The sequence below is a fragment of the Salmo trutta genome, chromosome 17 (genome assembly GCF_901001165.1).
Source record: "Salmo trutta chromosome 17, fSalTru1.1, whole genome shotgun sequence".
NCBI classification, from domain to species: domain Eukaryota; kingdom Metazoa; phylum Chordata; class Actinopteri; order Salmoniformes; family Salmonidae; genus Salmo; species Salmo trutta.
Window position 1 is genome coordinate 29,012,601 of NC_042973.1, and position 15,450 is coordinate 29,028,050.

The 15,450-nt window shown below is 40.9% G+C and overlaps 1 protein-coding gene across 2 annotated transcripts in view; it reads right to left on the minus strand.

Annotated features, from left to right (window-relative positions):
• Positions 1 to 3,654: 3,654 nt before the first annotated feature.
• Positions 3,655 to 15,450, minus strand: part of plin1 (perilipin 1) — a 41,175-nt gene continuing 29,379 nt past the window's right edge. Inside the window, exon 9 of one of the 2 annotated variants that reach the window (XM_029696399.1) lies at positions 3,655 to 4,887. In XM_029696399.1, the coding sequence (XP_029552259.1) occupies positions 4,564 to 4,887 (324 nt within the window). In that variant the 3' untranslated portion in view covers positions 3,655 to 4,563. Of the gene's footprint in view, positions 4,888 to 14,156; positions 14,464 to 15,450 lie in introns of those variants that run through there. The other variant, XM_029696400.1, reaches the window with a different exon arrangement.

Genomic DNA, 15,450 nt, shown 5'->3' on the forward strand with positions numbered 1-15,450 from the left:
ACTCTGTCAATCACCACATTCTTATCGGCAGACTCAACAGCCTTGGTTTCTCAAATGACTGCCTCGCCTGGTTCACCAACTACTTCTCAGATAGAGTTCAGTGTGTCAAATCGGAAGGCCTGTTGTCCCGACCTCTGGCAGTCTCTATGGGGGTGCCACAGGGTTCAATTCTCGGGCCGACTTTTCTCTGTATACATCAATGATGACGCATTTGCTGCCGGTGATTCTCTGATCCACCTCTACGCAGACAACACCATTCTGTATACTTCCGTCCCATCATTGGACACTGTTAACAACCTCCAGACGAGCTTCAATGCCATACAACACTCCTTCCATGGCCTCCAACTGCTCTTAAGTGCAAGCAAAACTAAATGCATGCTCTTCAACCGATCGCTGCCCGCACCTGCCCGCCCGTCTAGCATCACTACTCTGGACGGTTCTGGCTTAGAATATGTGGACAACTACAAATACCTAGGTGTCTGGTTAGACTGTAAACTCTCCTTCCAGACTCACATTAAGCATCTCCAATCCAAAATTAAATCTAGAATCAGCTTCCTATTTCGCAACAAAGCATCCTTCACTCATGCTGCCAAACATACCCTCGTACAACTGATTATTCTACTGATCCTTGACTTTGCGATGTCATTTACAAAATAGCCTCCAACACTCTACTCAGCAAATTGGATGTAGTCTATCACAATGCCATCTGTTTTGTCACCAAAGCCCCATACACTACCCACCACTGCGACCTGTATGCTCTAGTTGGCTGGCCCTAACTTCTTGTTCGCCGCCAAACCCACTGGCTCCAGGTCATCTATAAGTCTTTGCTGGGTAAAACCCCCCCTTATCTCAGCTCACTGGTCACAATAGCAGCACCCACCCATAGCACGCGCTCCAGCAGGTATATTTCACTGGTCACCTCCAAAGCCAACTCCTCTTTGGCTGCCTTTCTTTCCAGTTCTCTGCTGCCAAAGACTGGAACGAACTGCAAAAATCACTGAAACTGGAGACTTATATCTCCCTCACTAACTTTAAGCACCAGCTGTCAGAGCAGCTTAACAATCATTGCTCCTGTACATAGGCCATCTGTAAATAGCCCAGCCAACTACCTCATCCCCATGTTTTTATTTATGTTTTTGCTCCTTTGCACCCCAGTATCTCTACTTGCACATTCATCTTCTGCACATCTATCACTCTAGTGTTTAATTGCTAAATTGTAATTATTTCACCACTATGGCCTATTTATTGCGTTACCTCCCTAATCTTACTACATTTGCACACACTCAGGAAGCATCTGCGTGGTCCCATGGTGTTTATACTTGCGTACTATTTTTTGTACAGATGAACGTGGTACCTTCAGGCGTTTGGAAATTGCTCACAAGGATGAACCAGACTTGTGGAGGTCTACAATTTGGCTAATTTCTTTTGATTTTCCCATGATGTCAGGCAAAGCAGCACTGATTTTGAAGGTAGGCCTTGAAACACATCCACAGATTCACCTCCAATTGACTCAAATGATGTCATTTAGTCTATCAGAAGCTTCTAAAGCCATGACATCATTTTCTGGATTTTCAAGCTGTTTAAAGGCACAGTCAACTTAGTGTATGTAAACTTCTGACCCACTGGAATTGTGATAGTGAAATAATCTGTCTGTAAACAATTGTTGGAAAAATTACTTGTGTCATGCACAAAGTAGATGTCCTAAATGACTTGAAAAAACTATAGTTTGTTAACAATACATTTGTGGAGTGGTTGAAAAACCAGTTTTAATGACTCCAACCTAAGTGTATGTAAACTTCTGACTTCAACTGTATATATTTGTATATAAACAGTACCAGTCAAAAGTTTGGACACACCTTCTCATATATGGGTTTTTCTTTATTTTTACTATTTTATATTTTATATTCTTCAAAGTAGCCACCCTTTGCATTTATGACTGTTTTAAACACTCATTCTCCCCAGTCTGAGGTCCTGAGTGCTCTGGAGCAGGTTTTCATCAAGGATCTCTCTTTACTTTGCTCCGTTCATCTTTCCCTCAATCCTGACTAGTCTCTCAGTCCCTGGCACTGAAAAACATCCCCATAGCATTATGCTGACACCACAATGCTTAACTCTATGAATGGTGCCAGGTTTCCTCCAGACATGACACTTGGCATTCAGGCCAAAGAGTACAATCTTGGTTTCATCAAACTAGAGAATCTTGTTTCTCATGATCTGAGAGTCCTTTAGGTGCCTTTTGGCAAACTCCAAGCGGGCTGTCATGTGCCTTTTACTGACGAGTGGCTTCTGTCTGGCCACTCTACCAAAAAGGTCTGATTGGCAGAGTGCTGCAGAGATGGGAGAACCTTCCAGAAAGACAACCATCTCCACAGAGGAACTCTGGAGCTCTGTCAGAGTAACTATCGGGTTCTTGGCAGTGGGGTAAAAAAATACTCAATTGTCATACTTGAATAAAAGTGAAAGTCACCCTGTAAAGTACTACTTGAGTAAAAGTGAAAGTATTTGGTTTTAAATATACTTAAGTATCAAAAGTAAATGGAATTGCTAAAATGTACTTAAGTATTTAAAGTAAAAGTATAAATAATTTAAAACTCCTTATATTAAGCAAAACAGACAGCACAATTGTCTTTTTTTATTGACGGATAGAAGGGGCACACTCCAACACTCAGACATAATTTATCAACAAAGCATTTGTGTTTAGTGAGTCCACAAAAGCAGTAGGGATGACCAGGGAAGTTATCTTGATAAGTGTTTGAATTAGACCATTTTCCTGTCAAAATGTAACGAGTACTTTTGGGTGTCAGTAAAAAGTACATTATTTTCTTTAGGAATGTAGTGAAGTAAAAGTTGTGAAAAAGATGAATAGTAAAGTATAGATACCCCCAAAAACTACATAAGTAGTACTTTAAAGTATTTTTACCTAATTACTTTACACCACTGGTTCTTGGTCACTGCCCTAACCAAGGCCCTTTCCCCCGATTGCTCAGTTTGGCCAGCTCTAGGTAGTGTCTTGTTGATTCCAATCTTCTTCTATTTAAGAATGATGGAGGCCACTGTGTTCTTGGGGACCTTCAATGCTGCAGACATTTTTTGGTACCCTTCCCCAGATCTGTACCTCGACACAATCCTGTCTCGGAGATCTACGGACAATTCCTTAGACCTCATGGCTTGGTTTTTGCTCTGACATGCACTGTCAACTGTGGGACCTTATATAGACAGGTGTGTGCCTTTCCAAGTCATGTTCAATGAATTGAATTTACCACAGGTGGACTCCAATTAAGTTCTAGAAACTTCTCAAGGATGATCAATGGAAACAGGATGCTTTAGTGCTCAATTTTGAGTATCACAACAAAACCCCTGAATACTTATGTAAATAACATATTTCAGTTTTATATTTTTCACAAATGTGCAAGAATTACTAAAAACCTGTTTTTCTCTTTGACATTATCGAATAGTGTGTAGATTGAAGGGGGAAAAGTATATAATACATTTTAGAAGGCAGTAATGAAAGGCAATGTGGAAAAAAGCATGGGTCTGAATACTTTCTCAAAACACTATATATTTTGAATATATACATTTTTTAAAGTAAGGACTTAATGCAAAGTGAGGATGTGCAAACAGACACATGCTACTAAGAAAGTCATGAAAGTGTCATTTAAGAATATTTTTTATGGTTTAATGTCATGCATGTCCCTCATCCTGATAAAATGTGGGTTATTTCTTCAAGACAGTCTTTTGTTCAACATTTTCCCATGGCAGGCAGTAAGAAGGAAAGATGGATCCCAGGGTCTGATTTCTTCTCAAATCCAATCCATGAATCCCTCTAATGACAGAGAGACACAGAGCTCAATGTGGACAGGATCAAGGCGTCACTTCATTGATCTGTCTCTTCTTAATGATTCAGCTATGTTATAAGCTATGCTATTGAGCACAGTCACATTGTTTCAGGCCAATGATTTATTTAAACCCTGGATTGCTGATGCTATGTATTTTCCATTGTGAGGCTTTGAAGCCGTCAGTCCTCCATAGGAATTAATGGAATTCTACATTACTTCATTTTTAAAGGACAGAATTACATGTATTTAAGTATTTTCTGTTGTAGTGGGGACAATAAAATTCGTAATCTCAAAATTATACTTTATGGAAAATGTTTTGCCATTTTAATGTTTAGCTGACATTTTAAAGTATGCTTTAGACTAAACGTGGCAGAAATTTATGTCGACATTAACAAATGCATTTCTATAACTTCCAAAATATATTTGCCAAGATGGAGGTGCGGTGGCTTCAACACGCCCCCTCCTAATAGTCATCTCCTGCATATATAAATCATTGTTTCAGACATGGCTTTGTCTATTAGCTATGTATTTGTCAACAGAATAGGAGGCCTTCTTTCAAGCAAAGCTTTGGCCATATCACAAAGAAACACACAAGTATTACACTCGTAGACCTTTGACATACATGATTGCACTTGCTGTTACTGCATAAAGCTCTACAAATGCTGTCGCAATGGTTCAATCACAGCATTGTTGCAAGCTTATATTAAATTGCTTCTAGTTGACACTGTTAATCATACATTTGAGTTGTATCCTTCTGAATGGGCTCCACAGTAACAACGTATTTAGCGGTGGGGCTGTAGCGGCGGGAATGCACATTGTGTGTATATGAGGAGTTGTGGGACCTCATAGCGATCTCTCCTCTCCGTGGGATGCGCTGGGTGACGATAGAGGTGTCGGACTGGCCCAGTATCATCCTCTGCTGTTGGGGGATCTGCAGCAGGACCCTTTGCTTGAGGAGCCGGGCCTCATCAGAGATCTTGGGCTCCCCGTCCTCCTCATCCCCAGCACTGCAACCAGGCTCGGAATCCTTGTAGGAGTATAACCCTGGAATCTGTGTCCAAAGAAAACAATACCATGATAGCAATTCATCCAAGTAATTAGGACTAGCTCTAATCCTTTTCATCTGAATCATTACTTGTTTGGTTATTGTCTACTACAGGGGGATTTAATGAGTGTCACAGGCTTAGTGGAATTCATGGCAAGGTATGTGTCGTCGTCGTCCCCCCTACAATGGCTTCTTCAAAAATAACCTGCTCTTGCCTATTTGCGACATGTGTCATCTGGGCCTGCAGCTAATTAGAATATCAGACAGTGTTTTCCCAGAAAAGCCAGCAGGATTTTTCCTCTGTGTGGGACAATTCAAGTTAGAGCTGCTCGCTGTTTGTTCAGGGAATCAGGAGCTGTATGATGGCAAGGAGAAATGGAATGACATTCTGATGGATTAGTTATATTTCATTAGGAGGCTATTTGAACAAACAGGCCAATGAGGCCAAACAGACTCTGTTCCCTTCATAGATCATACCAATGCATGCAGGCCTTTTCATGTGCCGACATTACCCAGAATGCATCTCACCACCTTCAGGCAAATCTGAATTTGAATTTAACCTCTCTGGCGCATGTGGGACGAACTCGTCCCACCTACGTAACAGCCACTGAAATCCAGTGGCGCGATTTTTGAATCGTTAGAAATACTATTACTTCAATTTCTCAAACATATGACTATTTTACAGCTATTTAAAGACAAGAATCTCGTTAATCTAACCACACTGTCCGATTTCAAAAAGGCTTTACAACAAAAGCAAAACATTAGATTATGTCAGCAGAGTGCCCAGCCAGAAATAATCAGACACCCATTTTTCAAGCTAGCATATCATGTCACATAAACCCAAACCACAGCTAAATGCAGCACTAACCTTTTATGATCTTCATCAGATGACACACCTAGGACATTGTGTTATACAATACATGCATGTCTGTTCAATCAAGTTCATATTTATATCAAAAAACAGCTTTTTACATTAGCATGTGACGTTCAGAAAAAGCTTAACCCCCGCAAACTTCCGTGGAATTTACTAACAGTTTGCTAAATTACTCACGATAAACGTTCACAAAAAGCATAACAATTATTTTAAGAATTATAGATACATTACTCCTCTATGCACTCGATATGTCCGATTTTAAAATAGCTTTTCGGATGAAGCACATTTTGCAATAATCTAAGTACATAGCCCGGCATCACAGGGCTAGCTATTTAGACACCCACACAGGTCAGCCTCCACCAAAATCACATTTCCTATAAGAAAAATGTTCTTACCTTGCTTGTTCTTCGTCAGAATACACTGCCAGGACTTCTACTTCAATAACAAATGTTGGTTTGGTCCCAAATAATCCATCGTTATATCCAAACAGCGACGTTTTGTTCGTGAGTTCTAGACACTATCAGAATGCTACATCACGGTCTTGCGCATGGCGCATTGGCGTGACAAAAAATGTCTAAATATTCCATTACCGTACTTCGAAGCATGTCAACCGCTGTTTAAAACCAATTTTTATGCCATTTATCTCGTAGAAAAGCGATAATATTCCGACCGGGAATATGCAATGAGCCTAAACAGCCGAATTAAATTTCTCCTCAGGAGCGAATTGTGCACGCGCCTCATTCCAAAGGCGATAATGTGTTTCAGCCTGAGGCTGCCTCGTCAACCTTCAGGTATTTCCCGGGTTCTGAGAGCCTATCGGAGCCCTGGGAATTGTCACGTTACAGCTAAGATCCTTACTTTTCAATAAACAGATGCAAGACGCACGACTCCTTGTCAGACAGGGTACTTCCTGCATGAAACCTTGTCAGGTTTTTGCCTGCCATAGGAGTTCTGTTATACTCACAGACACCATTCAAACAGTTTTAGAAAATTCAGAGTGTTTTCTATCCAAACCTGAACAATAATATGCATATTCTAGCTTCTGAGTTGGTGTAGGAGGCAGTTAAAAATGGGCACATATTTTTTCCAAAATTCTCAATACTGCCCCCTAGCCCAAACAGGTTTTAAAGTGCCTTCAGAAAGTACTCATACCCCTTGACTTATTCTACATTTTGTTGTGCTACAGCCTGAATTCAAAATGGATTAAATGTTTGTATCTACACACAATACCCCATAATGACAAAGTGAACACGTGTTTTTAGAAATGTGTATAAATGTATTGAAAATGAAATACAGAAAGATCTCATTTACATAAGTATTCACACTCCTGAGTCAATATCTGTTAAAATCACCTTTGGCAGCAATTACAACTGTGAGTCTTTCTGAGTAAGTCTAAGAGCTTTGCAGACTTGGACTGTACAATATTTTCAAATTCTTCAAAAAAAATCTTCAAGCTCTGTCAAGTTGGTTGTTGATCATTGCTAGACAGCCATTGTCAAGTCTTGCCATAGATTTTCAAGTCGATTTTAGTCAAAACTGTACCTACTGTAGGCTAAACAACACCAGTGTATATTCGGCTTTGTGTTTAAGGTTATTGTCAATCAAATGTATTTATAAAGCCCTTTATTTATTTATTTTTATTTATTTTTTTACATCAGCCGACGTCAAAGTGCTATGCACAAACCCAGCCTAAAACCCCAAACAGCATGCAATGCAGAAAGTTGAATTTGTCTCCCAGTGTCTGTTGGAAAGCAGATTGAACCAGGTTTTCCTCTAGGGTTTTGCTTGTTCTTAGCTCTATTCTGTTTCTTTTACACCGATGACTAGCATACCCAAAACGTGATGCAGCCACCACCATGTTTGAAAATATGAAGTGTGGTACTCAGTGATGTGTTGTGTTGGATTTGACCCAAACATAACTTTGTATTCAGGACATCAAGTTAAGAGAATTTGTAGTCCTGAACTTAGACTGGCCATAACAAAGGGGTTGAATAATTGTTGACTCAAGACAATTCAGCTTTTCATTTTTTATTCATTTGTAAAAATTCTAAACATAATTCCACTTTGACATTATGGGGTATTGTGTGTAGGCCAGTGACAAAAAAAACTATTAAATCCATTTAACATTGTAACACAACAATGTGGAAAAAGTCAAGGGGTGTGAATATTTTCTGAAGTTCCGTTCCTTAATAGTCTGTTTAAGGTTCACAAATCAATAGTGAGTTATTAACCTCTCCACCTAAAAAGAGATTTACCAGTAAGCCAACTTCATAGACTGCATCGCATCTGTGACACAGAGGAAGAATATGATAGACAATCATATTCTCTCCATGAGCGTTTTCGCTTGAGGGGATACCCCGATACCTGCTTGATAAAGCTAAAAAACAAGATAAAAGCTTGAACAGAAGCCAATTACTTAATAAATCCCAATTTAAGCCACATTTAAGTTGTTATACAAGAACACTTTCCATATCAGATTTTGCATATCGTTTATGAGTTAGACCCACATATTTATGAAAGGCTTTGTCCGATGTCCTTTGTGGTGGGCTATCTCATGAATTGATGTGACGTATTTAGGTGAGCAGACACCCCTGGGCGATTGATTTGCGAGTTGCTCTTTCGTGCCCACTCCCATACCCTATAATTCTGTATCTTTTTGTGACTAATTTGCATACAGGTAGACCAGAGTGGCCGGGTCCCTGATTGGCAGATGAGTGGCAACCCTGATTAGAACCATCTGCTGCTCATCTGTTGTTCTTTACAAATGCTGCTTTGAATTAAAGAAAATTGTACACACTGAATGTGGCTGTAAAGCCAAAACGTCTGTGTACGCATCAGATAATGCAGTAAGCTTTATGCAATATATTTTTGAGTGCGAACCCATTACACTGCTTTGTTTGTCTGAATACTTTCTGAAGGCATTGTACATCAAGGTCTAGTCTGTCCTCATCTGAAAAACTTCTAAAGAATTATGACCCTATGTATATCCAGTAAAAGCATGATAAAATGAGAATCACTGACAAACTGGCTTGGCACATGGTACCTATTTGGATTGGATAAATGCGGTCTTCCATAATCTGATTAATAAAAATAAATGAACTTGGTTGTACTTTTTTGTCCCACAGCTGACACAAAGCATCAAGTTCTAACCGGTGTTGTTGCTGTGATGAAGTTCATGTTGAGTTTTTAGTCACCTGTTTGCGCCACAGATTTAGAGGGCCAATGGCAATGTCACAGGAGGTAAATGGGTATTTTCTCCATGTTTGTCTTTATAGCACATTTCCCAAGCCACAGCTGATCAATTTTCTCAGACAATGGAATTTCCCCATTCCTTACTGAACACAACATTCCTTTATCTCATTAATGAAGAAGCAACTGAAATCAGGTTGGATGTGTTAGATAATGCTATTGCTGGTTGTGTTTGGCTAGCTATCTTTTGATAAAGCAAGGCAGGCTAGCTAACGTTAGCTAGCTACCTCATTACAACATAGTTAGGTCGTAGGTCGTAGCTCATACAAGTTTGTATGAGCTGCATCTTCCTGTTTCCGGACACAACTTGCAGACTTGTTTACGTGCTGCTGTGCGTTTTGTTGCCAATCTTACTTTGCTACCTGACTACTTCACGATTTTTACTTTTTCATTACCGTATATTTTTTGTTTTTCCCCTCACTCAACTTTTTTCATTCAACTTTTTCACCTGGAGGTTTTATCTGGACATGGTTCGTCAGGACTTCAAACAGCCGAAGCTAAGTAACATGATGCCTTCTAATTGCAGTCGTTGTACTTATAATATACAGGAGAATGATCGCCTTACGGCGAGGATGGCTGTGCTGCAAGCCCAGCTTCAGACGCAATCGTTAGGCAAGGCTAATTTCAGTGTAGGAAAGGATGAAACAGCGTCTGTGCCACCAGTAAGTACAGATAGTAACGTTAGTATAAACCCCCTCGCACGGTCCCCGCAGCCGGACAACTTTCTCATGGCTTCTGGAGGGAAACGCTGTAGGAATGCTCAACCGGTGTCACTTTTTCAGCTGACAGAACCTTTCAATCGGTTCTCCTCGTTAAGCGAGTCGGAGTCAGAGGCCGAGACTTCTCTGGTCTCTGCTCCTCCCGTTATGGGGTCTGAGATGCCGAAGCCTCCCACCGTTAGCTCTGACAAATTGAAAACCTTAGTCATTGGCGACTCCATTACCCGCAGTATTAGACTTAAAAAGAATCATCCAGCGATCATACACCAGGGGGCAGGGCTACCGACGTTAAGGCTAATCTAAAGACGGTGCTGGCTAAAGCTAAAACTGGCGAGTGTAGAGAGTATAGAGATATTGTTATCCACGTCGGCACCAACGATGTTAGGATGAAACAGTCAGAGGTCACCAAGCGCAACATAGCTTCAGCGTGTAAATCAGCTAGAAAGATGTGTTGGCATCGATTAATTGTCTCTGGCCCCCTCCCAGTTAGGGGGAGTGATGAGCTCTACAGCAGAGTCTCACAACTCAATCGCTGGTTGAAAACTGTTTTCTGCCCCTCCCAAAAGATAGAATTTGTAGATAATTGGCCCTCTTTCTGGGACTCACCCACAAACAGGACCAAGCCTGGCCTGTTGAGGAGTGACGGACTCCATCCTAGCTGGAGGGGTGCTCTCATCTTATCTACGAACATAGACAGGGCTCTAACTCCTCTAGCTCCAGAATGAGATAGCCAGCCTGCCAGCTTAGTGGAGTCTGCCACTAGCACAGTCAGTGTAGTCAGCTCAGCTATCCCCATTGAGACCATGTCTGTGCCTCGACCTAGGTTGGGCAAAATTAAACATGGCGGTGTTCGCCTTAGCAATCTCACTAGTATAAAGACCTCCTCCATCCCTGCCATTATTGAAAGAGATTGTGATACCTCACATCTCAAAATAGGACTACTTAATGTTAGAGCCCTCACTTCAAAGTTAGTTATAGTCAATGAACTAATCACTGATCATAATCTTGATGTGATTGGCCTGACTGAAACATGGCTTAAGCCTGATGAATTTACTGTGTTAAATGAGGCCTCACCTCCTGGTTACACTAGTGACCATATTCCCCATGCATCCCGCAAAGGCGGAGGTGTTGCTAACATTTACGATAGCAAATTTCAATCTACAAAAAAAAAAAAAAGACATTTTCGTCTTTTGAGCTTCTAGTCATGAAATCTACTGTTTACAGGCCTCCTGGGCCATATGCAGCGTTCCTCACCGAGTTCCCTGAATTCCTATCAGACCTTGTAGTCATCGCAGATAATATTCACATTTTTGGTGACTTTAATATTCACATGGAAAAGTCCACAGACCCACTCCAAAAGGCTTTCGGAGCCATCATCGACTCAGTGGGTTTTGTCCAACATGTCTCTGGACCTACTCACTGCCACAGTCATACTCTGGACCTAGTTTTGTCCCATGGAATAAATGTTGTGGATCTTAATGTTTTTCCTCATAATCCTGGACTATCGGACCACCATTTTATTACGTTCGCAATCGCAACAAATAATCTGCTCAGACCCCAACCAAGAAGCATTAAAAGTCGTGCTATAAATTCTCAGACAACCCAAAGATTCCTTAATGCCCTTCCAGACTCCCTCTGCCTACCCAAGGACGTCAGAGGACAAAAATCAGTTAACCACCTAACTGAGAAACTCAATTTAACCTTGCGCAATACCCTAGATGCAGTTGCACCCCTAAAAACATGTCATAAGATACTAGCTCCCTGGTATACAGAAAATACACAAACTCTGAAGCAAGCTTCCAGAAAATTGGAACGGAAATGGCGCCACACCAAACTGGAAGTCTTCCGACTAGCTTGGAAAGACAGTACCGTGCAGTATCGAAGAGCCCTCACTGCTGCTCGATCATCCTATTTTTCCAACTTAATTGAGGAAAGTAAGAACAACCCGAAATTTCTTTGATACTGTCACAAAGCTAACTAAAAAGCAACATTCCACAAGAGAGGATGGCTCTCACTTCAGCAGTAATGAATTCATGAACTTCTTTGAGGAAAAGATCATGATCATTAGAAGGCAAATTACGGACTCCTCTTTAAATCTGCGTATTCCTCCAAAGCTCCGTTGTCCTGAGTCTGCACAACTCTGCCAGGACCTAGGATCAAGGGAGACACTAAAGTGTTTTAGTACTATATCTCTTGACACAATGATGAAAATAATCATGGCCTCAACCTTCAAGCTGCATACTAGACCCTATTCCAACTAAACTACTGAAAGAGCTGCTTTTTGTGCTTGGCCCTCCTATGTTGAACATAATAAACAGCTCTCTATCCAACCGGATGTGTACCAAACTCACTAAAAATGGCAGTAATAAAGCCTCTCTTGAAAAAGCCAAATATTGAAAAGCTGTTACGCAGCAACTCACTACCTTCCTGAAGACAAACAATGTATACGAAACGCTTCAGTCTGGTTTTAGACCCCATCATAGCACTGAGACTGCACTTGTGAAGGTGGTAAATGACCTTTTAATGACGTCAGACCGAGGCTCTGCATCTGTCCTCGTGCTCCTAGATCTTAGTGCTGCTTTTGATACCATCGATCACCACATTCTTTTGGAAAGATTGAAAACTCAAATTGGTCTACATGGACAAGTTCTGGCCTGGTTTAGATCTTATCTGTTGGAAATATATTTGTCTTTGTGAACGGTTTGTCCTCTGACAAATCAACTGTACATTTCGGTGTTCCTCAAGGTTCCGTTTTAGGACCACTATTGTTTTCACTATATATATTTTACCTCTTGGGGATGTCATTCGAAAACATAATGTTAAATTTGACTGCTATGCGGATGACACACAGCTGTACATTTCAATGAAACATGGTGAAGCCCCAAAATTGCCCTCGCTAGAAGCCTGTGTCTCAGACATAAGGAAGTGGATGGCTGCAAACTTTCTACTTTTAAACTCGGACAAAACAGAGATGCTTGTTCTAGGTCCCAAGAAACAAAGATCTTCTGTTGAATCTGACAATTAATCTGGATGGTTGTACAGTCATCTCAAATAAAACTGTGAAGGACCTCGGCGTTACTCTGGACCCTGATCTCTCTTTTGAAGAACATATCAAGACTGTTTCAAGGACAGCTTTTTTCCCATCTACGTAACATTGCAAAAATCAGAAATTTTCTGTCCAAAAATGACGCAGAAAAATTAATCCATGCCTTTGTTACTTCTAGGTTGGACTACTGCAATGCTCTACTTTCCGGCTAAATCACTATAGCACGATAAAGCACTATATAAACTTCAGTTAGTGCTAAATACGGCTGCTAGAATCATGACTAGAACCAAAAAATTGTATCATATTACTCCAGTGCTAGCCTCCCTACACTGGCTTCCTGTTAAGGCAAGGGCTGATTTCAAGGTTTTACTGCTAACCTACAAAGCATTACATGGGCTTGCTCCTACCTATCTTTACGATTTGGTCCTGCCGTACATACCTACACGTACGCTATGGTCACAAGACGCGGGCCTCCTAATTGTTCCTAGAATTTCTAAGCAAACAGCTGGAGCTCGGCCTTGTCTCGGGATGGTAGGTTGGTGGTTGGAGATATCCCTCCAGTGGTGTGGGGGCTGTGCTTTGGCAAAGTGAACAGACCTGCTGTTTTCAACTCTCTAGAGACAGCAGGAGCGGTAGAGATCCTCTCAAAGATCGGCTATGAAAAAGCCAACTGACACTTACTCTTGTGTTACTGACTTGTTGCACCCTCACCAACTACTATGATTATTAGACCATGCTGGTAATTTATGAACATTTGAACATCTTGGCCATGGGCTGTTAGAATCTCCACCCGGCCCAGCCAGAAGAGGACTGGCCACCCCTCATAGCCTGGTTCCTCTCTAGGTTTTGGCCTTTCTAGGGAGTTTTTCCTAGCCACCGTGCTTCTACACCTGCATTGCTTGCTGTTTGGGGTTTTAGGCTGGGTTTCTGTACAGCACGTTGAGATATCAGCTGATGTAAGAAGAGCTATATAAATACATTTGCTTTATATATAGCTGGTTATGTAACGTTATCATTTGATACTGCTAGCGAGGCAGGCTAGATAGATTGCTACAGACTAGCTAGCTAACGTTTTCATACATGTCGGATTTACAAGTTAGTTCGTACCTCATACAGGTGTATTCTGTATTGTCAAGAGCAAAACTAAATAATTGGATGCAGCTATGGTGGTAGATAACTCATGCCTGAGGCTGAATAATACAGTGAAATAGGAGCATCAAACCCTAACAGCGTCACCGGCCTGAATCTAATCCAATCTGAGGCTACAGTCAGTCTACACCTGTAAAGCATCAAATTAGCTTGTCCCGAGTTACTACCCTGATGACACAGATGGCTTCATCAACAACGGTAATGTGTGTTATGTGAAAGTGTATAAAAAAATACCCAGTTTGATAAATTAGTAATTTAATTAAATACCCAGTCAAGCTGATACAAGTAGTAGGGTCATTTTGGTTGTGAAGCGCATTATCAAAAAGCTTTGTTCTTTCTTTATAACAAAATGCAATCTATTGTATCACCTGTCACAGGCACCCACAGTCAGCACCAACTCATAAGATGAGGAAGTACATTGATTATGAAGATTGCCTGCTGCAGTTTTTCAAGAGATGTCCAGTTTACAGCCGATCATGAAACATAGAGTAGACCAGCAAGGGGACCCTCAGCATCACGCAGACATGCCCTTGCTTTGAGCAATCCTATAAATGGAACAGGGAGGACACTTGAAATCAGGTTGGTGACATTTGACCTGGTCAAAAGTCAACAGTTTCAAGTTGTCCAAATTCACCTTCATAACCTAGCCTGGTGGAACAGGCCTGACCGCTTCATTTACCATTCTATTTCACTTCATATATCATGATATCTTAAGTGAAATATTCAAAAGGCACTCGCACATCTGAGCAGTCTTGTTGCAGGTGCATGGCAACAATTAAAGCAATTAAAACAGGATGAAGGAAACCGCACACTGATCTTGATAGTATCACTGGTATTTAATAAGCTTACGTATCGGCCCAACGGCCTTCGTCAGAGCTTTTGTGAATTATCGAAAACAGCACCTCTATGTAGACCTAGCCCCACCCACATCCGTTCCACATATGGAAAGGAGTTGGAGGCTAAGGAAAAATAAAAAAGTGCTACCAAACATAACAATATGCATTTCACAAATATTACAAATGTATAGACAAGACGCACCAAACACGTCCATAAAATCACAACGAGGACATAGCAAGTTTTCATTAATCATTGGGTACATCATACGAAAAAAACGAAGTAATCTTAAATAGGAACATATTTTAAATTCACAACATAACATACATAGGCATTTCATCATTAAGTCCTTTAGGAAATAATGTCTGGAGGGTGAAAATCCCAAAACATTCTCTTTTGCTCAGAGTATTATTAATATCACCTCCCCTGTCTGATATCTTGACTTTCTCTATGCCACAAAATCTAAAAGGTAGAAATGTCATGCTTTAGGTCATTAAAATGTACTGCGACTGGATAATCCCTGTCGTTTCTCCTGATTGAACTTTTGTGTTCACTAATTCTCTGTTTGAGAGAGCGGGAGGTTTTACCGACATAGCAGAGCCCACATAGACATTTAATAATGTAAATAACATGGGTGGTGGTACACGTAATGATATCATTTATTTGAAACCGTTTTCCTGTGTGGGGGTGGCAGAAAT